This window comes from Rutidosis leptorrhynchoides, chromosome 4 (genome assembly GCF_046630445.1).
Source record: "Rutidosis leptorrhynchoides isolate AG116_Rl617_1_P2 chromosome 4, CSIRO_AGI_Rlap_v1, whole genome shotgun sequence".
NCBI lineage: Eukaryota > Viridiplantae > Streptophyta > Magnoliopsida > Asterales > Asteraceae > Rutidosis > Rutidosis leptorrhynchoides.
This window is the reverse complement of record NC_092336.1, coordinates 384048115-384074936: the sequence shown is the minus strand read 5'-3', so window position 1 is coordinate 384074936 and position 26822 is coordinate 384048115. Positions and strand designations below refer to the sequence as shown.

The window sequence follows — 26822 nt, the reverse complement described above, 5'->3', positions numbered from 1 at the left end:
TTAAGGTGAGCAAATGCACAGCGGAAGATTTCTTTCTTACCTGAGAATAAACATGCTTTAAAGTGTCAACCAAAAGGTTGGTGAGTTCATTAGTTTGACATAAATAATCATTTCCATCATTTTAATAGACCACAAGATTTCATATTTCAATACACATCCCATACATAGAGATAAAAATCATTCATATGGATTGAACACCTGGTAATCGTCATTCACAATAAACATATAAGAATATCCCCATCATTCCGGGATCCTCCTTCGGACATGATATAAATTTCGAAGTACTAAAGCATCTGGTACTTTGGATGGGGCTTGTTGGGCCCGATAGATCTATCTTTAGGATTCGCGTCAATTAGGGTGTCTGTTCCCTAATTCTTAGATTACCAGACTTAATAAAAAGGGGCATATTCGACTTCGATAATTCATCCATAGAATGTAGTTTCGATTACTTGTGTCTATATCGTAAAACATTTATAAAAGTAGCGCATGTATTCTCAGTCCCAAAAATATATATAAAAAGGGACAAATGGAACTCACGCATATAATTATTGTAAAACAGTTAATAAAACATTTGCATGTATTCTCAGCCCCAAAAATGTAAAGAGTAAAAGGGATCAAATGAAACTCACCATACTGTATTTTGTAGTAAAAATACATATGACTATATTGAACAACTAAACAATGCAGGGTTGGCCTCGGATTCACGAACCTATATCATTTGTATATTTATTAATATACATAATTGTAATCGAACAAATATATATATATATATATATATATATATATATATATAAATTTATTGGTTATATCCTTTTTATATTAACTATATATCTACATATGTTTCATATATTCATTTGTACATAAAAAGATATTTAAATCTTTGTTATGTGATATGTATTAGATATATTTACATAAATATCAATCATTTGTTAAAGTATTATTTTAAGATAATATTTTAAGTGAAAACAACAATAATAATGGTAGTACTAATATTATTAATAATATAATAATGTTAATAATTCTATTAATGATAAAAATAATGATTTTTAATGATTATAATTATAAAATATTAATTTTTCTGTTAATGACAGTTTTTGATAAAGATTTTGATAATTATATAATAATAATATTCATGATGAAATTTGTAATTGTACTTATGTTAAAATAATAATCATAGTGTTTCTAAAATGAGGCCATTACTAATATTTATGGAAATCATAATAACCTGTATTGTTTTCATAGTAATATTAATAATAATATTAATACCTATTTTATTATTAGCAGTAATAATGTTAATATTAATATTTAAGGATAATAATAATAATTTGTAGTATGATAGTTATACTAATACATAACTTATCAAATATAGTAATAATATTCATTTTGTAATTATAATTATATTAGTAGTGGAAATAATATTTATTACTTGTAGTTGTAACAATAATAAGTATAATGATATTACTAATAATAATAATAATAATAATAATAATAATAGTACTACTAATTCTGTTTATAATAATAATTCTATTTCTTAATATTACAAATCATAATAACATAGCAAAATAGCCATACTTAATAATATAACAATAATAATAACAATTAATAATAATAATAGAAATAATAATAATAATAATAATAATAATAATAATAATAATAATAATAATAATAATAATAATAATAATAATAATAATATAAATAATACTACTACCTTAAAAGGATTAATAGGCTTCCAAAAAGAAGAATTGTCATTGCCCAGATTCGAACTCCCGACCACTTGAATAACGAAAACACGCCTTAACCATCTAACCAATCCTGTCTTTCTTGAATTTAATTCAGTTTAAAAGTATTTAACATGTACATCTTTTTTGTTCCTATTTCTTCTACTTCTTCCCGTCAAAAATCGACCCAAGCTAAAAATCGATCAAACATTAAATAAAATCCGAATCAAACATATAAATTTAAGTTGAAACTAACTATAATGGATAGGTTTTGTAAAAATAAAAAATAAAAAAAAAAATACAGCATAGATGCTGTTACGAACAAGAACACACAAAAAAATATTGATTTTGCAATTGGAAGCATTATAGACTAAATTTACAATACAAATTGTGTTTCAAATCCTTCCTAAAAACTTTCTCCATCATCAATTAAGCTCAAAACATAACATTGAACTCGAATTTAATCATGAACAATTGTTTGACTTTTTAAATCAAAAACTTTGACTTCGAAATTCTTACTTAATTTAAGGAATTAAGAGTTGAGAATTTACAGAGAGATTAGATGGATGATTCCTAAGACATCTGCATTTAAAGATTTTGAAGAATGGATCGAAATTGAACTTTTGTGAATCACAGTTTGAAACAGGGATATATATCGAGTTTATTTATCTGTTTGGTTTTAATCTCTTCAACTGCAAAGTATAATATATAAAGTGAATCGATAATTGAAGTAGAAACACTGTTAAATCACAGACTTGAATTGTGGTGTACACTGGTAAACAAAAATTAGAAGAAACAGAAGGTAGCTGACAAAAGGAGTAAGTTAAAAAAAATATAACAGATGTTTAATTAAAAAAAATACGTTTATAGAATCCCTGAATATAAGTGTATTTACATATGTGTTCTTCTATATATAACTGTATTTAGATTTCCATATATCGGTATATATATTAACTAGGTAATGTAATTAATCTTTATTACTTAATAAATATATTTATAATAATAATCCTCTTAATCTTATAAATAATAATAATAGCAATTTATAATAATATAATACTAATAATAATAATATTATTGATAATAATAATATCTATATGATTTATATCAATAATATCGCTAACAATAATAATAAAGCTAATTATAGTAATACTAATATTTTTAATGATAACAATAATATTAGTAATAATAATATTAGTAATACTGATTTTTAATATTAATGAAAGTAGTCATAGAATTATTAGTATAATAACTATATTTTAACTTGTATTTACATATATTAATATTACTTTTTATTAATTATGTAATATCATAATATATAATATCATACATTGAATATTTAATATTTATATATATATTTATATCAATATACATACAATCAATAATTATGTACACCAATCAATTGTATGTATGTATGTATGTATATATATATATATATATATATATATATATATATATAGATACTTCAACAACTACACAATTGGTTATGTTTTAAATATCTAGTAATAAATAAATGTATTAATTATATATATATTAAACAAATAATCTCAGGATATTACATTATACATTAAATACTTTGTTAATATTGACAATTATATTTGAATTCATTTATTTTCAAAATTCACTATATATTTAAAAATAACATGTTCTAGTTGTTTTAAATTATCTTTAATCACAAAATAGTTCATTAATATATCTCTTTTATTATATGTAGTTATTTACATATATAATCATTTATATATATATATATATATATATATATATATATATATATATATATATATATATATATATACACACATTTGTATTTACCATTCAAAGGTTCGTGAATCGTCGGTAATAGTTAAGGTCACTTGGTTTCATAAAATAGTTCAAAATTTTCAAGACCTAATATTACAGACCTTGCTTATCGTATCGAAATCAAGTAAGATTCAAGTTTAAATTTGGTCGGAAATTCCCGGGTCATCACACAAATATTCCAACTAATTGGGGATTCGAACTGTAACAAGGTCTTAATACTTTGTTTAATGAATACACCAGGTTATCGACTGTGTGTAAACCAAGGTTTTAATACTTTGTTAACAATTACACCAATTACCCTTGAATATAATCCACCCCTGTTTTAATGAGTCCATTGACTATTAATCCATCCCCGTATCCGGTCAAATGAACAATTAATTGTATTTATAAATATCCCGCCCATCGTATCCGATTAAGCGTATGTGGTTATATATAGATACGTCAAATTGTAACCTTTATATTAAATTAACGAGGTATCGTTAATTTAATATAAAGCCCATTAATAGCCTATAGTCTAATTTTCACAAGTGTCGTTCTTTTGTCCAAACCCCAATTATGGTCCAAAGCCCAATTACCCCGTCTTTAATATTTAGCCCAACATCACGATTACTTCGGCTCAAATAAGCATAATAATAACTTAAGTACGAGACATTAATTTAAAAGGAGAACATAGCTTACATTGATTATTTATCGCGTAGTGTTACACGGACAGAGCTCCGACTTTAAAACCCGTAAAATAACCTTTGCATAACCCAAAACTAATCTAATATAAAACTACACTATATATATATATATATATATATATATATATATATATATATATATATATATATATATATATATATATATATATATATATATATTATTTATTATTATTACAGAGGAGTATTATTATTATTATGTTGTTGTGTTTTTACTCGATCAGAAGCCTGGTATTTATAGATGTGGCCTGAGATTTCACTCCATGAGATCGCATGGAAAAATAGCTTCCAGGCCATGCGATCGCATGGCCAGCTGGATCCAGCCACATTGCTTTGTTTTTTCTTTGTCGACGTATTATTTAAATATATATAATATATAAATAATTTATATAATTATTTAAATATTATATTATATTCTTGTGCATAGTTGACTCATAATTTTTGGCCCGTTGCGTCGCGCGTTGATAGTTGGCTCAGGTCCTGGTTCCGGATTTTCGAACGTCCTTTCGTACTATTTAATATCTTGTACTTTGCGTTTCGCAATTTGTAATTTGCACAAAAAATTATTTTTCTTAACTCCCAAAATCCGCGCAAGTCTTTTAACTCAATTTTTGGGACGCTTTTGAGTGCACTATGGCTTTAAGGACCCTTTTCTAGTTTTAGGACGCTTTTTCTTCAATTCTTTAATCTTCATGCTTCGTCTTCGCATTTATTTATTTAAACGATTACAACTTAAAAATAGAATAATTACAACTAAAAACTTTACATATTGGAAGGATATTATGACTAAATATATGATCATTTGGAGCACTATCAAATATCCCCACACTTGAGCGTTGCTTGTCCTCAAGCAATACAGAACTTGAAATTAAATTACACGAATCACTTCTTTATTCTTCACACTTTATACATCAGTGATTTTGATACGGCGGTATAAACAATGATAGTGACGATGTGGTTTACAGTCCCACATGACTATAAAAATTTAGATCCTTAAGGAAATTAGATCTTTATGAAAACATTAGATCTTTTGAAAATTCATTCTAGCTTTTACCCTAGATAAGTTTTCCGGAATAACCCTTCACCGGTGTTTGTAAAATATTTTTGTGGGTTTTGTGGGTTTCAGATTTTAAAATTTTAGCTCAAAACTTGCGGTTTTGTGTCACCTACTTGCTAACCTTGTATTGGGAAAGCAACACGTCCAGTATACTTGCTCCGTATATTACCTTTCGGTAAACTACCGTCCGGTTGTAAAGGAAAGCGTTGAACAAGCAACTGTTAAGGCAATGTCTAATGACATGCAGATGTTCATGGTCTAAAACGTGTTGGATGCAGTTACTATACTTTGTAGGAGCAATAGTAAAGATCACCCTATGATTTTTCATTCTGGCACAAGGTCCTGTCTTCGACCATGCTATGCAACCACCGTTCTTACGGTTGACACCCGATTTGGTTCAGGTAACCTAATGAATTCCAGATGAATTCCTAGAATTTTACGTTCAATGGTAATGAACGCATTGAAAATGGGTTTTCGGAAAACAAATCGGTTTGTAATTTGATCAAAATATTTTCTCGTTCAAGCTCGAGTTTATATATCATCGAATTCCATGAGTTTGAACATCCTCAAGTGGGCCTAGATGTAAGATTACTAGAATGCCCTTAAGTTAGTGTAGTGTTATTATATGCTTTTATTTTTATTTAATGTTTGGTATTATTTAATGATGAGGTTAGGACCAGTTTGTGACAAGGGTCACAGAACAGGTTTGTTTATTTAAATTGGACTTTGTTTGGGTTGCCAAATGATGTACGAAAGATATCAGATAACTGATAAATACCCGTGTGCCACACAGTGTGGGATTTTAACCCACTTTTGATGCCTTATGCAGTGCATTTCTTGCACTTTCCAGACCCTTCCCAAATATTACCCCGTACCTAAATTCATCCCCTTTGAAACCCTAATTGCTAAAACTAGTTCTTGAGCTCAAATTGTTCTTGGAATCGTGTTCTTTGTTGTCTACTGATTCTAACAAGGTAAGAAACATGTGTTTTTGTGTTCAATTCGTGGTTAAATTCATAGTTTTGTGTAAGTTTTGTAAAAAGCTTGATTTTGTGTCAAAACCCATGAATTTGATGTTGTTATAGTCCAAACTTTGTGGGTTTATAGTCTATAACATGTAGTGATTGAGTTGTGGTAAGTTTTGGTGTCGAAAATGAGCTCTAGATCGAGTTTTGACGATTTTAGCTTGAAGTCCGTAACTTGTGTTCTGCTTCTGAAGAAGATGAACACAGTCGGCCGACTGTCGGTCGACAGTCGACCGACCTAGGGTGAACCGACCGATTGACGATGACAACCGATCGACTGAGAATTACCTTCGGCCGATTGATGATATACCAAGTGAGACGACCGACTGAGAGGGTCAGTCGACCGATTGTGTAGACAGTCGACCGACTGTCAGTGTCAGTCGACCGACTGAGTATCCAGGGCAGAATATTTTACCTAAGTGTTGATTTTTAGCCGTTATGCTGCCCGTTTGTATTTTGATGTTTATGATGTAAATTTTGAATGTAAATTTTGAAAGTGCATAAGTGTTAAGGAGAAAAATTTTAGCGGACAGTTTTCTGACAAAATTTTCTGTATTGTGTTATTTGGTGTTTATGGACATAAACTAACTCGTGTATATGTATTTCTCAGGAGAAAAGGAGAAAGAGAAGGTTCAGTGATTAGATAGCTGAACACCTTCTCGTTTGCTGGTAATCGGTGAGTGGGACTAACTGGAGTATATAGTATATAGTAGCATGTTATATTATGACTGCCATGCTTGTTAGATATACTTATTGTTGTGGATAGTTGGTACATTGTGATGACTGCATGTTGGTTGATGCTTGTCTGCTGGAGCCCAGTGCGTCCCTATTGTGTGGTGGCCTCGGTAGGAGAGATCAACCTGCGGGTTGGGTTCCTCATGTGGTGGCCTAGACAGCCGTGGTGTATATATATGTGAATGACGCGTCCGTCGCGTGTGGATTATGTATATACATACGGTGGTGGAGGAACTTCTGGTAAGCCCCAGTCCGATCAGCTGGTGGTTAATGGTTTGGCCGAGCCGCCAGAGTCTCTGTAGACGGCACTTGGGTGATGTTTGTGTGTTAGACTAAGTGACATGATTAGTATAACACTTATGTATGCTATGGCCTGTAGTTAGTCGTACTCACTTAGCTTCGTGCTAATTCCCCTCCATCTCCTCCCTGCAGGTTGTTAGCTTTTGTAGATAGTGCTTTTGGGAGAAGACGGGCATGATGATGTTATGTTTGACAGGGTTAACTCTGATGTGGTCTTTTAGAATATGAACCGTGTACCTTTGAAAACAGAATGTATTTACGTCTCTTCCTATTAATATGTAAATTGTTTTAATGACACGTGACATCGGTTTGTACAAATGCTGATATCGTAATTAATTAATATTATGCTTCCGCCACGTATGTGAAAAAAAAAATAGCGGTGTCACAAGTTGGTATCAGAGCTGAGTTTGGCAGCATGTGCACTGTGATCTACATGTCATGTTCCCAAACTTAGAAGAGTCATGTCAAACATAACATGCTGGGGATGGGTTAAGTGAGTATTAGGACAGGTTATGTGTTAGTTGTTAGTACTAACAGAGTTTATACTAAGCTTTGGTGTGAGTGTTGTGGTAGTGCAGTAATGGCAGATAACGAAACTAACGCTACTGGCCCCACTGTCCCTGGAACTGGTACTTTTAGAGCCCCTGACGAAGATGGACATGTGTCTTTAGAAGAAGAAACTTCTCAAGAAGTAATAGAACTTCAAAGTCGGTTACTAGAAGCTCAGGAGAAAATTAAGGAATTAGAACAAGAACGGGCGCAATGGAACCCAAATACCACTGCGTTGAACACAACCTTTCCTCCTAATTTTTATAATCAAGCCGGTGGCAGTTCTCAGTCACAATTTCCACAAAATACCTATCAAAACTATCAAATGCCATTTCCGTTTAACCAGACTTTTTCTAATCAAATGATGTACCCATTTCAAGTCCCTGAGACAAGAAGGAAGTGTACCTATAAACAGTTTATGGACTGCAAACCTCCTAAGTACAGTGGTCACACAAACCCTACAATGACCCTTAATTGGCTAAGAGAAGTAGAGAGAGCGTTAGAAGCATGTTTTTGTGAGCCTGAATCTATGGTACTGTTTACTAGTAGGCTTCTCAAGGGTGAAGCAATGGAATGGTGGGACTCTATCACTGCATATTTACCCAAAGAACAGATCAGTCAGATAACTTGGGAACAGTTCGCTGCTAAGGTTCGGGAGCAGTATTGTTCTGAGTATGAGATGGAAAGATTGAAAACTGAGTTTCTGAGTATGAAAATGACCGAAAACATGACGATTGATGAGGTTTTCAGAGATTTTACATCGAAGTTAAGGTTTGTTCAACAGTGGGTACCAACTGAGAAAGATAGGATTCAGCATTTTATGCGGGTGATTAGGCCAGAATATAGGACAGTTGCAAGATTTGCAACCTCATTGGCACAGGCTCATGAGATGGCTAAAGTTACAGAAGGTGATATAATGGCAGCGAAAAGAGAAAGTTCAAAAGGTGGACCTTTTGGGGGTAAATCAGAAGGTCAAGCAGGTAGACAGTCGACTCAGCAGTCGAGTAAGCAATCTGGTTTTCATGGTAAGAAGTCAGGTGGGATTAAACAGAGAAGTAAGTCTGGTATGAGTGGATCGGGTTCTAGTCAGTCTGGTTGGTGTAATGTTTGTAAGTCGACTCACGCCGGTCCATGTTCTCCAATGACCCGAAGATGCTTGAGATGTGGAGTACTAGGTCATGAAACAACAACTTGTTCCTTTAAGTCCGATGTGTATTGGACTTGTCATCAGGTAGGTCATAGATCAGCGAATTGTCCATCCGCGTCGAGAGCCGGTTCTGGGGCAGGGTCAGGGGCGAGGTCAGCAACTTCTGGGGGATCTTCTGCTTCTACCGCCGGGCAGAAGAGAAAGAATCCTTCAACAGCAGAGGCAAGGGCGTTTCAGATGACGGTAGACACTGCAACCACTACTGATGATGTCATTACCGGTATGTTCTTGGTTAATTCCTTGCCAGCTCGTGTGTTATTTGATTCAGGAGCGAATCGATCTTTTATGTCCTTAGGCTTCTGTGATAAGTTGAAGTTGCCTGTTAGAATGTTAGATGCGCCTTTGGGAATAGAAGTAGCTGATGGTAAAATGGTTCCATGCACATCATCTGTGTCTGGAATTACCATCGAAATTGACGGCCATTCCTTTCCTTTAACCTGTTTGTTGATGCCTATACCTAGCTTTGATGTAGTCATAGGCATGAATTGGTTAAGAGCTAATAGGGCTAATATTAAGTGTGATAAGAAGATGATTTCTTTCCGTTTGGCCGACGGATCCCGAGTGATAGCTAGGGGAGAGCGCAGTGGATTTAACTTCCCTATGGTTTCCCTAATGAAAGCTCAGAAGTCGATAACGAAAGGGTGTGATTCATTCTTAGCCTACGTGATTGATGTTAAGAAAGAGAAGAAGCAGGTGACCGATATTCCCGTTGTGTCAGAATTTCCAGAAGTATTTCCAGATGATTTACCAGGGTTACCTCCAGTACGTGAAGTAAAGTATAAAATCGATTTGGTTCCAGGTGCTACACCAGTTGCAAAAGCTCCTTACAGATTAGCTCCATCAGAAATCCGAGAAATGATGTCTCAGATTCAGGAATTGTTAGATAAGGGGTTTATCCGACCAAGTTCTTCACCGTGGGGTGCTCCTGTGTTGTTTGTGAAAAAGAAAGATGGGTCGCTTCGTATGTGTATAGATTATCGTGATTTAAACAAGAGAACAATCAAGAATAAGTATCCGTTACCAAGAACAGATGACTTATTTGATCAGTTACAGGGTGCTTCCTACTTTTCAAAGATTGATTTACGTTCAGGGTATCACCAGGTACGTGTTGCAGAGACTGATATACCGAAAACAGCGTTTAGAACTAGATATGGTCATTATGAATTTTTAGTTATGCCATTCGGGTTAACAAACGCGCCAGTAGTGTTTATGGATTTAATGAACAGGGTGTGTCGTCAGTATCTTGACAAGTTTGTGATTGTCTTCATAGATGATATCTTGATATATTCGAAAACAGAGAAAGATCATGCTACGCATCTGAGGTTGATGTTAGAACTTTTGAAACAGGAACAATTGTACGCTAAGTTCTCCAAATGTGAATTTTGGTTGCGGGAAGTACAGTTTTTGGGTCATGTGATTTGTGAACAGGGTATTAAAGTAGATCAGTCTAAGATAGAGGCCGTAATGAATTGGAACTCACCGAAAACGCCGACAGAAATTAAGAGTTTTCTGGGTTTAGCAGGTTATTACCGCCGATTTATCAAAGGCTTCTCTAAAATAGCAGGTCCATTGAATAAGTTAACTAGAAAAGATGTAGCCTTTCGATGGACTGATGAACAAGAAAAGGCTTTTCAGACTCTCAAACAGTTGTTATGTCAAGCGCCGGTTTTAGCTTTACCAGAGGGAACAGAAGATTTTGTGGTCTACTGCGATGCGTCATGTGCAGGTCTGGGTTGTGTTTTGATGCAGAGAAATAAAGTTATAGCGTATGCTTCACGACAGTTGAAGAATCATGAACGAAACTACCCTACTCATGATTTAGAGTTAACTGCAGTTGTGTTTGCTTTGAAGCTTTGGAGACATTATTTGTATGGTACACATTGTGAAATCTATACAGATCATAAGAGTCTTCAATATATCTTTTCGCAGAAAGAATTAAATATGCGTCAACGTCGATGTTTAGAATTGATTAAAGACTATGATTGTGAGATTAAGTACCATCCGGGTAAAGCAAATGTGGTCGCAGATGCTCTGAGTCGCAAGAAAACCATCGAAAATGTTAGATTTATGAGAATTGAAATAGTTTCAGACTTGATTGATCGATTGAAAACCGTTCAGTTAATAGCTTTGAATGACGAAAACCTAAAGACTGAACAAATGACTAAAAGAAAATTTGACCTATGCAATGATTCTAGAGGATTAAAAACCTATAAAGATCGAATTTGGGTGCCTATGCTTGGAGATTTGAGGGATTTAATCCTTACTGAAGCGCATAAATCGAGATTATCAGTGCATCCAGGTAGTACAAAGATGTATAGAGACTTGAAAATATTGTATTGGTGGCCGACAATGAAGACAGATGTTGCAAATTTTGTTAAAAAATGTCATATTTGTGCGCAAGTTAAGGCAGAACATCAGAAACCGTATGGATCTCTAAGACAGTTAGAAATTCCTCAGTGGAAATGGGATCATATAACGATGGATTTTGTAACCAAGTTACCCCGAACCCAGAAAGGACACGACATGATCTGGGTGATAGTGGATCGTCTGACAAAGAGTGCTCATTTTTTAGCTACTCGTGAAACAGCCTCGTTGAGTGATTTGGCAGAATTGTACTTGAAAGAGATCGTTAGTTGACATGGTGTACCGTTGTCTATAGTTTTCGACAGAGATACTAGGTTTGTATCGAACTTCTGGAACAGTTTACAACAAAATTTGGGTACACGTGTAAATCTGAGTACAGCATATCATCCACAGACAGACGGTCAGAGTGAACGGACAATTCAGACATTAGAAGATATGTTAAGAGCATGTGTCTTAGAATATGGTGGTTCTTGGGATTCACATCTTCCATTGATAGAGTTTGCTTACAACAATTCATATCATTCGAGTATCGGAATGCCACCGTATGAAATGTTATATGGTCGAAAATGCAGAACTCCTACGTGTTGGTTAGAAGCAGGCGAGAAACAATTTGCAGGTCCCGAGATTGTTCAGATAACTGCAGAAAAAGTTGAAATTGCACGTGAGAAATTAAAGGCAGCTAGAGATCGACAAAAGGTATATGCTGATCCGCGCAGACGTCCGGTGACATTTAATGTAGGTGATCGTGTTTATTTGAAAGTTTCGCCATGGAAGGGAGTGATCAGATTTGGTAAACGTGGTAAGTTAGCGCCGAGATTTATTGGACCTTTTCCGATCACAGAGATTTTGAACGATCAGACTGTTGTTCTAGATCTTCCGTCAGAGTTAGCAGGAATTCACAATACGTTTAATGTGTGCTACTTGAGAAAGTGCAAAGTAGATGATGAAAGTTTGATTCTTCCGCTGAAGGATTTGAAAGTGGATTTAAGTAAGAAATTAGTGGAAGAGCCGATTAAGATAGTGGACAAGAAAGTCACCAAGTTAAGAAGGAAGCTGATTCCAATGGTGTTAGTAGAGTGGCGACACAGTTTAGGTTCCAACCTAACGTGGGAAACCGAGGAGTTAATGAGGGTGCGCTATCCCCATTTGTTTGACCTTGACCAGATTCCGAGGACGGAATCTTCTTAAGGGGGAAGATTTGTAACATCCTCAAGTGGGCCTAGATGTAAGATTACTAGAATGCCCTTAAGTTAGTGTAGTGTTATTATATGCTTTTATTTTTATTTAATGTTTGGTATTATTTAATGATGAGGTTAGGACCAGTTTGTGACAAGGGTCACATAACAGGTTTGTTTATTTAAATTGGACTTCGTTTGGGTTGCCAAATGATGTACGAAAGATATCAGATAACTGATAAATACCCGTGTGCCACACAGTGTGGGATTTTAACCCACTTTTGATGCCTTATGCAGTGCATTTCTTGCACTTTCCAGACCCTTCCCAAATATTACCCCGTACCTAAATTCTTCCCCTTTGAAACCCTAATTGCTAAAACTAGTTCTTGAGCTCAAATTGTTCTTGGAATCGTGTTCTTTGTTGTCTACTGATTCTAACAAGGTAAGAAACATGTGTTTTTGTGTTCAATTCGTGGTTAAATTCATAGTTTTGTGTAAGTTTTGTAAAAAGCTTGATTTTGTGTCAAAACCCATGAATTTGATGTTGTTATAGTCCAAACTTTGTGGGTTTATAGTCTATAACATGTAGTGATTGAGTTGTGGTAAGTTTTGGTGTCGAAAATGAGCTCTAGATCAAGTTTTGACGATTTTAGCTTGAAGTCCGTAACTTGTGTTCTGCTTCTGAAGAAGATGAACACAGTCGGCCGACTGTCGGTCGACAGTCGACCGACCTAGGGTGAACCGACCGATTGACGATGACAACCGATCGACTGAGAATTACCTTCGGCCGATTGATGATATACCAAGTGAGACGACCGACTGAGAGGGTCAGTCGACCGATTGTGTAGACAGTCGACCGACTGTCAGTGTTAGTCGACCGACTGAGTATCCAGGGCAGAATATTTTACCTAAGTGTTGATTTTTAGCCGTTTTGCTGCCCGTTTGTATTTTGATGTTTATGATGTAAATTTTGAATGTAAATTTTGAAAGTGCATAAGTGTTAAGGAGAAAAATTTTAGCGGACAGTTTTCTGACAAAATTTTCTGTATTGTGTTATTTGGTGTTTATGGACATAAACTAACTCGTGTATATGTATTTCTCAGGAGAAAAGGAGAAAGAGAAGGTTCAGTGATTAGATAGCTGAACACCTTCTCGTTTGCTGGTAATCGGTGAGTGGGACTAACTGGAGTATATAGTATATAGTAGCATGTTATATTATGACTGCCATGCTTGTTAGATATACTTATTGTTGTGGATAGTTGGTACATTGTGATGACTGCATGTTGGTTGATGCTTGTCTGCTGGAGCCCAGTGCGTCCCTATTGTGTGGTGGCCTCGGTAGGAGAGATCAACCTGCGGGTTGGGTTCCTCATGTGGTTGCCTAGACAGCCGTGGTGTATATATATGTGAATGACGCGTCCGTCGCGTGTGGATTATGTATATACATACGGTGGTGGAGGAACTTCTGGTAAGCCCCAGTCCGATCAGCTGGTGGTTAATGGTTTGGCCGAGCCGCCAGAGTCTCTGTAGACGGCACTTGGGTGATGTTTGTGTGTTAGACTAAGTGACATGATTAGTATAACACTTATGTATGCTATGGCCTGTAGTTAGTCGTACTCACTTAGCTTCGTGCTAATTCCCCTCCATCTCCTCCCTGCAGGTTGTTAGCTTTTGTAGATAGTGCTTTTGGGAGAAGACGGGCATGATGATGTTATGTTTGACAGGGTTAACTCTGATGTGGTCTTTTAGAATATGAACCGTGTACCTTTGAAAACAGAATGTATTTACGTCTCTTCCTATTAATATGTAAATTGTTTTAATGACACGTGACATCGGTTTGTACAAATGTTGATATCGTAATTAATTAATATTATGCTTCCGCCACGTATGTGAAAAAAAAAAATAGCGGTGTCACATTATAACCCTTCCCCACACTTGAGATCATGCAATGCCCTCATTTGCATGAAATCAGACTATAATTATAAATTTATGAGGGTGATTAGTGTAGAAAAGTGATTAAAAATACCCAGTTTGTAATTACAAAGCTCGTCGAATGATAGATAGTGCACCTAATCGTTCATTCCTTCTTGTTTTATCACACGTGTTTTCTTCAAAAACGGTTGCTTTTCTGAACTGTTCGCTAATTTTTGAAAATGCGTCTTTTACCCTAATCGTGCATTTTTATTAACGAGTTATGCACTAACCCGAACCCCTAATTTAACGTTAAGTGGGGTTAGACTTCCCCACACTTAGCTGACGACATGTGAAGTCGGTAGAATAAGTTCCACGAATTAGAATAGTGAGCCAGTTATTTACGTCTCGGGTGGTGTATAATATATCAATGGGTTTAAAGTTTAGAACCACCCGATCATCACTACTTAATTCTTTTTTAAGTGTAGCTTTTAGTAAATGGATATGTCTCTTTTCTGGTTCCTGGTCAAATGGATCGATATACACCGACATACATATTATAGGGTGGACAATTCCTAACATTTCCTTCCTTTTATTCTCGGGATCAAAGTTTTCACCTCTATTACCCAATTGGGTGAAATTCGAGGTGTCATTATCTATTACAGCTCGTAGTTCATCTTCGGTAGATGACTCGTCTATTGAGAATATTGGTTTGGAAGGTTGTGGAATGGTGAATTTTGGGATCGAAGTAGATTCTTTTTTATTAATGGTACTTATCGGTCCCACCACTTTGGTCTCGGAGGTAATGTTATCGTTTTCCCAAGAGTACCAATTTATCACCCTTACTTCTTCTTCATTCATTGATTGATCGATGATTTCATCGGTAGAGGCTAATGTGTCGATATGTTGTGAAATTGGTAAAGCTGAATAAAAAGTATCATCGGGATAGTTGGTGATTTCGGAGCTCTCGAATTCGTCAAAATTCGATGATATGAGATTTTCTTGCACAATACTCCTCAGATTAACAGGTGTGTAATCTGATAGAGTTTCAGCTTGCCTATTTACAAACTCTCTCATTTGTTCATTTTGAGCATCAAGTTCTTCGATTTTGATTTTCATATAATCTAAAGAATTTTCAGGCACATAATTTTCCTCGTCTTCTGGTTGTTGAGTTTGGATATATTCTTGATAATAATCTCAATTAGAATTGTATTCCTTATAATCATTCCATTCCGGTTCCATGGGTGCATAATTTTTCTATAGGAACGTAATAATAACATTCCCATGTTGAGTGATAATCTCCACAGATTTCACAACCGGTTATTGTTTCATCATTCGTGATCCAAGATTGACCGAACGAATTGTCATCAACACCCGTTTGAGAGTATTGATTAAATTGATTTCGGATGTCATAAAGAGTTTCCAAAATATTCTCGAGATTTTCCATAATGCGCTTATTACCAAATTTTAGCTACAATGTGGTGCATTTACTAATTATCCTATTAGTTATAAAAATAAAAATTATATAAGTTATCAAATTAATAGACTTTTCTGCTTTTGCCCACGTTTCGAATAGCCAATAGATGCAGCAGGGAGCCAGAACCCTTTAAATCGGAAGCTCACAACTCAGCCACTAACAAATCCAACTATTACTACGAAGCAGAAAATTTGGATGTCTATCAATTTAACCGCTTATAATAATTTTTCGTTTGGAAAATAAAAATCTATGTCCTAAAAACTAGCGTGTCGAGAAATAAGAAAGAAAAAGATTACGCGTCGAAAAACGTCGAAAAATAAAAATAAGAAAGAAAAACGTCGAAACTTAAAAGTCTAAAAACTAAATCTAAAAAGTTGCGCCTAAAGGTCTAAAGGTAAATGCAATTTTATTCAGAAAATGGCAATTACTTATAAGGCACTAAAAAAATTAAAGCGAAAAACGGCGTCGCAAAATTCTAAAGCGCCTAAATCTTAATTCTAAAGAAAAAGCACTTAAAGGATTTTACGACAAAGCCTAAAAATCTAGAAATAAAAAATAACTACGGCAAAAACTATGTCTTAAAACTAATTACGAGCGAAAAATACAAATATTACACTAAAACAAATAAAAAGATACAAAATATAAAAATATACTTAAAGTTGTAAGAAGTACAATTTTTATAAAAATATTATTTTTATATTATTTATTTATAAAAGTATTAATTTTTATATATTAATAAAACTAATTAAACTAAATAATACAAATTAATTAAAAACTAAAACAAATTATTATTAAATGTAACCCTAATTAGGGTTTAAATAATAATAATAATTAATAATACGTAATTAATGCTGGAATAGGGTTTGATCAGGCGTGTCAGAGTTTACCATGCGATCGAATGGAATTATCACGGCCAGCTCATGCGATCGCATGGGCTTGGATTCCAGTTTTTTTTTATAGATTTTATATTGTTTTTCTAAAAATTATATATAAAAATATTTACACAAATATATATTAAAAATATAGCGTTTCGCCGAGTTCCCCGGCAGCGGCGTCAAAAACTTGATGTGTGCGAGCTGTACTAGGAAATAGTATTATTTTTACAACGTAATACTGTTAAATATGATACAATTTTACACAAGATATTTATTTATTTATTTACAGATGGGATATACCTAAACCTTGCTACAACACTATAGGCAGTGTACCTAATCGTAAAGTAGTATAGTTTTTAGTAAGTCCGGTTCGTTTCACAGGGAGATGGCTTATTTCACACTATATTTTAATTAACTATATTTGTACAAAATATATATAATTATATATAATAATATATAAAAGGGGGGTTTACCGTTTAATGACCGGTTTGTCGATTTTAAAACTTAAGCGTAAATATAAATGACAATAATTAAAGTGCGTAAAATAAATAACAATATAATAATTATGCTTATTTAAACTTCCGTAACCATGATGTTTGACGTTTTGATTATTTATTACCCTGGGTTAATTGTCCTTTGTCCTGGATGTATTTGAAACCTATCTGGTTTTTGTCCATAATAGTTCATCGGTCATAATTATAAAATGCTCGGCAAATTTAACCTTATACCCGAAGTCAAATATTCTAACTAATTGGGGATTCGAACTGTAACAAGGTCTTAATACTTTGTTTAATGAATACACCAGGTTATCGACTGTGTGTAAACCAAGGTTTTAATACTTTGTTAACAATTACACCAATTATCCTTGAATATAATCCACCCCTGTTTTAATGAGTCCATTGACTATTAATCCATCCCCGTGTCCGGTCAAATGAACAATTAATTGTATTTATAAATATCCCGCCCATCGTATCCGATTAAGCGTATGTGGTTATATATAGATACGCCAAATTGTAACCTTTATATTAAATTAACGAGGTATCGTTAATTTAATATAAAGTCCATTAATAGCCCATAGTCTAATTTCCACAAGTGTCGTTCTTTTGTCCAAACTCCAATTATGGTCCAAAGTCCAATTACCCCGTATTTAATATTTAGCCCAACATCACGATTACTTCGGCTCAAATAAGCATAATAATAACTTAAGTACGAGACATTAATTTAAAAAGGAGAACATAGCTTACATTGATTATTTATCGCGTAGTGTTACACGGACAGAGCTCCGACTTTAAAACCCGTAAAATAACCTTTGCATAACCCAAAACTAATCTAATATAAAACTACACTATATATATATATATATATATATATATATATATATATATATATATATATATATATATATATATATATATATATATATATTATTACAGAGGAGTATTATTATTATTATGTTGTTGTGTTTTTACTCGATCAGAAGCCTGGTATTTATAGATGTGGCCTGAGATTTCACTCCATGCGATCGCATGGAAAAATAGCTTCCAGGCCATGCGATCGCATGGCCAGCTGGATCCAGCCACATTGCTTTGTTTTCTTCTTTGTCGACGTATTATTTAAATATATATAATATATAAATAATTTATATAATTATTTAAATATTATATTATATTCTTGTGCATAGTTGACTCATAATTTTCGGCCCGTTGCGTCGCGCGTTGATAGTTGGCTCAGGTCCTGGTTCCGGATTTTCGAACGTCCTTTCGTACTATTTAATATCTTGTACTTTGCGTTTCGCAATTTGTAATTTGCACTGAAAATTATTTTCCTTAACTCCCAAAATCCGCGCAAGTCTTTTAACTCAATTTTTGGGACGCTTTTGAGTGCACTATGGCTTTAAGGACCCTTTTCCAGTTTTAGGACGCTTTTTCTTCAATTCTTTAATCTTCATGCTTCGTCTTCGCATTTATTTATTTAAACGATTACAACTTAAATATAGAATAATTACAACTAAAAACTTTACATATTGGAAGGATATTGTGACTAAATATATGATCATTTGGAGCACTATCACCTTGCGTGTTTTATGTTAAGATGTCAGTCATCACTTATGCATATGTATGTGTCATCATCAAAATATATTCTTTGGTTAATTACACTTTGGTTAATCATACTTAAGTTTATTGTTTAGTGTATTAACCCACATTCAACCAACAGATTCTTCTATGTTGTTTAGATATGTTTAATTGTCGTGGATCTTTTATATGTTACTTATGTTGTCTGTTTGTGTTTTATCTTATTTGTTGTGTAATAAATGGTGTGTGAGACAAATGTTGTGTAATAAATAAATGTGTGTTATTGACCTAAGCAACAAAAGTTAATATTTAAATGTTTTTTAGGTAGTCTACCATGGTTACGTCTACTGCCTTATAACTTCGTCTACTACGTAGTAGACCACCTTTATTGAGTAGTCGACGAAAAAACTGTCGACTACTTTGTAAAAATAATAGTAGACGACATATAAATGTGGTAGACAGAAATCCCGTCTACCGAATGGTGTAAAAAGACAATTTTTTTTAAAAAATGTATTTTGTTTGAAGCCTTAAAAAAGTGTATTTTGATCAATTTTCCTACAATATTAAAATGTTGTTAACATATTATATTATTTAATTTTAAAATACGATAATATAAACATTTTAAGGTATATGACATGATTAGAAATTTAGAATTCACCGTATAGTGACATCATGCTCAACTACATCAAAAACCAACATATATACAGAATAGGAGTCGGTAGCTTGGGGATCAACTATGTTTTATTAGATAACATATATTGATAAATTTATTTAAATTATTACTTTCTCCATCTCATATTAATTGTCATATTTTAATTTTTAAATTTTTTTTTCCAACTTTAAATTAAAATTATATTATATAATATTTAATAAATATTATAGCAGTGAAAATATATTCAAAAACCAATCTATTAATATAAATTTTATTAAATATTTTATAAATAAACTAAAATTATATAAAGTCAAATTTGAAAATTAAAGACCTGCAAGAATTTAATTTATTTAATTTTAATTGTGAAATTAACTTAAAAATACTTATCGGATTTGGTTCGTGTTGGATCCGGATGCAACTTATGGGCCACCTTATTAGTCGTCGCCATCATTCTCCGGTCAATCAAACACCAACCCTTCTCCGGAGCCCTAATTTCCAAATTACACAAAATTCCCAAATCATTGCATCTTTTTAACAAAAACCCGTATGACTTTCATCTCCCTCAACCTCTAATTTTGTTATCTGAATCGTATACAGCCAAAATCGTATACATAGATCCGAAAACAAGGTACGAACTTTTCCAGCTGGAATGACGTCACCGATGAAATATTTCACGTGGTTGCTGATGTTGAACATAATGTTTCCGTGTTCATCGTTCGCGTTGTCATCGTTATCGTGTCCTCAAACGACACCGTTCCTTAATGATTTGAAGCTTCAATGCCCTACTTCCATCATGTATTCATGGCCGTCTGAGGTACATCGTTTTAAAATTGTTTGTGTATTTATATGATAACTGATAATTTGATACACGTTTTACACGAATTTGTGTTTATATTGAATTAGGTTTTGGGTAATTTATAATCAAATTATTATTGTATATTGTACTCCGTATTATATACTGCTGTTTATTACTGTTGGTTGTATAGAAATTGATACATGTTGGAAACTTGTGAATATCAATTAGATAGTTTGCTGTATTGGATGAGTTTTTGATAGGGCTATCTGAGAATGTGTTGTAATTTTAATTGATGTTTTTCCAAATTAAAAAAAAATATTGGATTTCGCTCGGCTTTTTAGGTTTTGCTAATCTTATGGAACTAGCTCTTTCTGGAATTTCTAAGCACACAAAATGAACTGAATCTAATGGACGCCACAAGCTCCTAGCCATCTGAGATTGAGTAATAAAACTATATGTTGCTTAGTCAAAAAACTACTCCGTAGAATGTTATTGTTTAGCGCGAAAACACATGAGAAAAGAAAAATAATGTTTTGAGTTTCATGTTTGATGGGTTTCTAATATGACTTGTTATGGGCATATGGAGTATGTGTAACTAAAAGTTGTTGTTCGCCTATGATCCTTGGCTCATTGATATTACATGATGGCAGTTAGAGAGAATATCTATTTCAAATCTACTTATTTTCAGCTTTAGGGTTTAACGCTGCAATTTTTTTAATGAGCCTAAGCTTTTATGACATGTTATGAAGTGTATCGAATGTCAATGAAAGGGAAAATGAGAAAAATAGAATTTTCAGATCAGGGTCATGAAGAGTGAGTGTGTGTGTGTGTGAGAGAGAGAGAGAGAGAGAGAGAGAGAGAGAGAGAGAGAGAGAGAGAGTTGAGGTGAGGTGAAGGTCGTGTTTTTTTTAGTCTTTACATTTTAATAGTTATATCGTAAAACTAACTGATACAAGTATTGGATATTAGAACTTTAGAAGGTAAAACCCTAGTCTAGAAAAAGGAATACTAGGAAAGAGGGCTTTTTTTATACAAGTTGAGGTGAAGGTTATGTTTTTTTAGTCTTCTCATTGAAATAGTTATATTGTAAAACTGATACAAGTATTGGATATTAGAAGGTAAACCTTAGTGTAGAAAAGGGAACAATAGAGAAGAGGGCTTCTTTCATATACAACATTATAAGGTATACATAGTAGTCTATTAATAGGAACCAAAGAGAAAAGGGCTTGTCCCATACACGTGATTTTTGTTTTTTTGTGTTGTCCATCGTCGCATTTTATGATTTTTTACTGGATTGGATTCATGTCAAAACTTCCACATTGTACACGTGAAAAGGTCAATCTGAATTTGGTATGTAAAATTCATCAAAGGGACCGACCTTTTTTACCCAACAAGAGTTTTTCCATGAATACTTATTTAGTAACCTTATTATTATTATTCCTGTGATGGAACGTTTTCTTGTCGCGATTTGGGGCTTCGTAGACTGTCATTATGATTTTTATTTTGAAATGTTTCTGTAATATCCAAGCTATATATAACATAGTATTCCTATGACCCGTATTTGACCTAAAATGTTGAACGGGTTGGTGGGTATCCGCTTTACTGGTTGATGACACAACAACAAATCCAATCCCACAAAAGTGGGGTATGGGTATGGGGGAGGTAAGATGTAGACAATCCTTCCCCTATCCTACAATAAAGAGAAGTCATTTCTCCACCCAGAGTTAAACACCCCGAGAGTACGAAAGGCAATCCCACAAAACTGGTTGACGAGTTGAGATATAAAGGTTATATGTCGGCATAATGATAGGTTTTAGGTAATGATACCCATTTCCCCCAATTTGATGGGGATTGAGTGATTACCATCAATGGCTAATGAGGCATTGCATTATACCAGTAGTAATGTAGTATACTAAGCACCATTATCCATACTAAGCACCATTATCCGTTATCATTCCCATATCCACCCCCTAACACCCCAACCAAGCACGTCCTAATTTATAATGGTATTAAGCTCATTTGGGTGTAATTTATTGTGTTTTCATATTGTCAATGCTACTTTTGCTGGTCATGTTATTAGTTATGCATTTCCCATGCAGAAATAAGCTGTTATTGTGAACCCTTGGAACTTATATATAATAATAGGTTGGTAAGTACGATACTGGTCAGTGGGTCCATTTAAATATTTAAGTGTTTGAATAAAATTGTTGTTCTTTTGATTGGCTAAAAGTCAAAACCATTCAGCAGTTTGCTTAGATTACTTGGGCAGGAAAACTGAATACTTTGAAAGATCATCCCTGTGTATTGGCGACTTGACTGACTCTTAGAGCCTAAATTAAATTCCAGACAGGAGTTAAAACCCATGGAAATTTGATTCTACCATTTTCATGGCGTCTAATTATTTTTATTTTATTATTTTTATTTCTTTTTAAACTTTTTCCTACTTAAAGGCCGGAGGTCCTCTCGGAAGCAATCTCTTTATCCGTCGAAGTCGAATAGAGAGAGGGATGACTTTCTCTACTTTTGAGAGTGTTTCACTCTGGGTGAAGAAATGACTTGTCTTTATTCTCGGATAGGGGAAGGATTGTCTACATCTCACCTCCCCCATACACCACTTATGTGGTATTGGGTTTTTTTGTTGTTGTTGTTGTGTATGAACAGTTTATTTTGATTAATTAAAGCTTAAATGTAATCTTTCTCTGCAGGTGAATGAAGAGTCTCTTGACAAGGTTTTGAGTTCCAGTCAGATGAATTCATTCGTGTCCATATTGTTCTATGCTTCTTCATGTCCATTTTCTAATGACGTTCAACCCAAATTCAATACCCTCAGTTCAATGTACCCACAAATCAAGCATGTTATGGTTGAACAGTCTTCAGTTCTACCAATGTAAGTTGTTTATTATTTGTTAGAGCAATATATATATTGAACTCTGAGTTTTCTTTTTATATTAGTAAGAAATGCTGAAGGTGTTTATTCAGACTTACTCTCCATATTCATCCAACACATGCAGTGTTTTCTCAAGATATGGCATTCATGGCGTTCCTTCCATTTTGATGGTGAACAAGACAACCAGAATGCGACACCATGGCCCAAAAGACCTTACTTCGCTTTTGCACTTCTATAAAAAAGCAACAGGTACCATTTTTGTATTGGGTAAAGAGCATAAAATGATAAAACGACATTGGTCAAGTTTCTGTTTCAAGTAACATTTTTTTTTTTCAAGGAAAAATTGTTAAAGTTTCGTTAAAACCCTCCAAACTTTCCGATAAACCATGTTACCAGATTTTGACGTAGGATTGATGTGGAGTTGTGGACATTTGAATGTGACCTTAAATTGAAATTTCTAAAATATGATGGTTATTTTTTTTTCTATCAAAAAAGTAAGTTGGATACTTCAAATAGAATTTTGACTCAAGTTCGTTATCTTTTTATCCTTACGTACACGTGGTCAGTCTTTTTGTACAAGGATATTGTGATATCTTGTGGTTGGATTACCTGGCTGGGACCACTATGGCATATATACAATAGTTTCTACTTTCTAACCATAAGTTTTGTATAAGCTTGATCAGTATATGCTACGTTTTACAGGACTTGAGCCTGTAATCGATTTAACTGCAGATCAAACCGTCTTCCCAGAAAACAAGTCTAGAATTTTCGAGTCCCACAACAATACCCAATTGAAAAATATAGTCTCGAAAGAACCCTATCTCATATTTTCCCTGCTCTTCATCTTCTTAAAGGCACTTCTATACCTCTTTCCAAATATGGTATCGAACCTTATCGCTCTGTGGCTTGCATACATTCCTCACTTGAACCTTTCAATATTTGGAGAATCAAGACAGCTTTTGGCACGTGTTCTTCATGTGGTCGATGTCGAACGGTTGTTTAACAAACTAAAGCTTATTAAAAGCAGGCCCTTTCATAATGGAGCTAGAAGCGCTCGGGCATGGACTTCATCATTGGCATCGTTCTCATTGGGCAAGACGTCTTCATCACAGGGAGGAAAGTTTTAGACTTTCGTTGCGTATCTGGAATGAGCATGTTATATCTTTTCTTTGTTTATGCTGGGTCATTTTGGGACTGTGGTTTAGTAACGTGAAAGTAGAAGCGTTTGTAAATTCGAGATACAATCTGATCTTTTTCTTCTTCTTGTATATCATGTATCAAAGTAATAGAGTTAAACCCTGATTTATCTCAGTTTGATATACACCCATAAGAATAAATACTACCAGATTGTTTTTGGTATATGTTGTCATATACGAGTAGTATATAGTATATTTTGACTTAGCAGACATGGTTCCAACATAACTTGCAAAATACTCGGTACTTGCATAAATGATAAGTATTTCTTCTGTTTTGATCGTTAATCAAATGATGATTAACTGCTAACTTGATGATGGCAAATTGATTTACAATTAACTCTGGAATATGTACCTACTTCATTCAATACCTAAGCTACATACATGATAGAAAAAAAAAAAAAAAAACTTGTGAAAGAGCATAAACAAAGCCATTGAATATTACAATATCATAGTTCAACTATGATATCAATCAATAAAGATAAACGACTTGAACAAAAGTAAGTAATTGAGAACAAATTAGAAAGCAAGATAAGTTAGTAGCAAGTAAAAACGAAAACAGCAATAAACCAACAAAACACAACGCCCGCACACTAACTATAAATCAATTAAGTTTTGAATGAATGATCTTCAATTCATATATATAAAATCAGACATGAGAAAGAGTTTCAAAAAAAGGAAAAGCATGAAGACCTTGAAGCCATATCTCTGTACAAGTTCCAAGTCGATTAGACGAGTCAAGATCAAAAAGCTTTTGACAAGTCTTGGACGCTAAATTGCATCATATAATAGCCTTTCAAGGAGTTTCAATCACCAAGAATGCGTCATCATCTCTTACTCCCGGAAAGAAACAATGTAATACTACATATTCACAACTTAGGTGATGCTCCCCTACAGAATAAAGATACAAAATAAAGTTGACATGATACATTTTGGACCAGCCAGCGTTGTCTGCCTTCCAACGCGTAAATACCAACCTTAGTGCACCAAAAATAAAACTTATCGAAAAACAACAAAGAATCACGAGATTCATATAGAGTCGGATAAATATGGCACGTATCCCAAGGTAGAGGTAAAGGAATTATACGGACATGATTCTCATTGATCTTAAGATAAAAAAAAAGCCATGACTGATATGCCCAATGAATTGCACCGTTCCAATACACTCCAGCCATACACTTGTGAAACAGACTGAATTTATACTTAAAAACCTGATTTGCAGAAGCCACCCAACTCTTACTTTCGGATGAGTAAACCTCTATACGTCCAGAAACATCATCCGAATACATGCGGACACATACAAGTTTATATTGAGGAGATTCAAGTGGATCAAAAACTAAAGTCATACCGCAAGGAACACCATCAACACTATCAAATTCTGGAATTGCCGTGCATTGAAGATTGTAAACATAAAAGTAAATTTTTTTTTTTTTTTTTTTTTGAAAAGCATAAAAGTAAATATTATTCATTATCTTGGTGCGAATTAGCAATAACCCATTTGAAGATTGCACAACTTTAAGCATACCTGGTGTAAATGGAAACTCCTGCATATGATCAAAGGACTTAATAAAATCTAAGAATTTAAAAGGAGGTTTGACAGGCTTCTCAGGATCGAGCGAAACAATAATATAATAACTCTTTTCTTCCCAAAATGACAGACTCTTTCGTATAAATAAACTTGATGGGGAGATAAGATTAACGTTAAGGTTTCGATGAAGAAGAGCAAAACGAGGACTTGAAAGGAGATACTGCCAATATTTAGATACACATTTGAATAGAAGAATTGATCGAACCGGTAATTGGAGTAAAATTTGTGTCAATATGTCATCATGAGGAGCTAATTCGGCTGAAGTAGTCGTTAAACTCATCTTTGAACATGCAATCGTGCTCATGGAAACTAGTGATATATCATATATATCATATATATACGATATGAAGAAATTAAAGAACAAAGTAAGTTTTTTTTTTTTTGGTTTTTTTTTGGCAAAAAAACCGTAACTTTTATATAACCACGAAGAACAAAGTAAGTTTGGAACCCTAGATGAAGTGAGTTTTAATATGGGCAGATCTAGCATTGTAGTTGGGCTGCAGAGGGAAACACCAGATCATATTATATGACCCGACCCATACGATTTTGACTACCTAAAAATGTGGTTATTGTGTTGGAATTTTAATTCTATACGTGTCAAATTATTTGGTCAGATGGAAATTGCTTGGTCAACCGAAGAAGTAGGAGTTATCAGAATAAATCGTGGACCATGAGTATCATGTACCACACGTTTTAGAAGTTGGTTACTATCGATTTTAAAAGTTGTTATCTGTTATAAAATA

The 26822-nt window shown here is 33.8% G+C and overlaps 2 protein-coding genes across 2 annotated transcripts; one reads left to right on the top strand and one right to left on the bottom strand.

The window, feature by feature from the left end:
* The first annotated feature begins 20036 nt into the window (after positions 1-20036).
* On the top strand, positions 20037-24657 carry LOC139843985 (5'-adenylylsulfate reductase-like 7). Its single transcript, XM_071834175.1, has 4 exons — positions 20037-20429; positions 23117-23298; positions 23423-23547; positions 24001-24657. Exons 1-4 carry the CDS (start codon positions 20265-20267, stop codon positions 24423-24425), a joined length of 897 nt encoding a protein of 298 aa, XP_071690276.1. The 5' UTR covers positions 20037-20264; the 3' UTR covers positions 24426-24657.
* A 710-nt stretch (positions 24658-25367) lies between these two features.
* LOC139841887 (F-box protein At5g07610-like) lies at positions 25368-26359 on the bottom strand. The gene is made up of 4 exons (XM_071832077.1): positions 26017-26359; positions 25703-25869; positions 25469-25597; positions 25368-25382 (listed from the first exon to the last, which is right to left on the bottom strand). The coding sequence occupies exons 1-4, from the start codon at positions 26357-26359 to the stop codon at positions 25368-25370; spliced, it is 654 nt and encodes a 217-aa protein (XP_071688178.1).
* Positions 26360-26822: the final 463 nt, after the last annotated feature.

Bases quoted from the DNA above. Each gene is read 5' to 3' on its own strand.
- LOC139843985 (XM_071834175.1), top strand. From the start codon at position 20,265: ATGACGTCACCGATGAAATATTTCACGTGGTTGCTGATGTTGAACATA. The intron at 20,430-23,116 runs GTACATCGTTTT...CTTTCTCTGCAG, and splicing joins TGTATTCATGGCCGTCTGAG to GTGAATGAAGAGTCTCTTGA. The intron at 23,299-23,422 runs GTAAGTTGTTTA...CAACACATGCAG, and splicing joins CAGTCTTCAGTTCTACCAAT to TGTTTTCTCAAGATATGGCA.
- LOC139841887 (XM_071832077.1), bottom strand. From the start codon at position 26,359: ATGAGTTTAACGACTACTTCAGCCGAATTAGCTCCTCATGATGACATA. The intron at 25,870-26,016 runs GTATGCTTAAAG...CGGCAATTCCAG, and splicing joins GGAGTTTCCATTTACACCAG to AATTTGATAGTGTTGATGGT. The intron at 25,598-25,702 runs GTTTTTAAGTAT...TTTTATCTTAAG, and splicing joins GGGTGGCTTCTGCAAATCAG to ATCAATGAGAATCATGTCCG.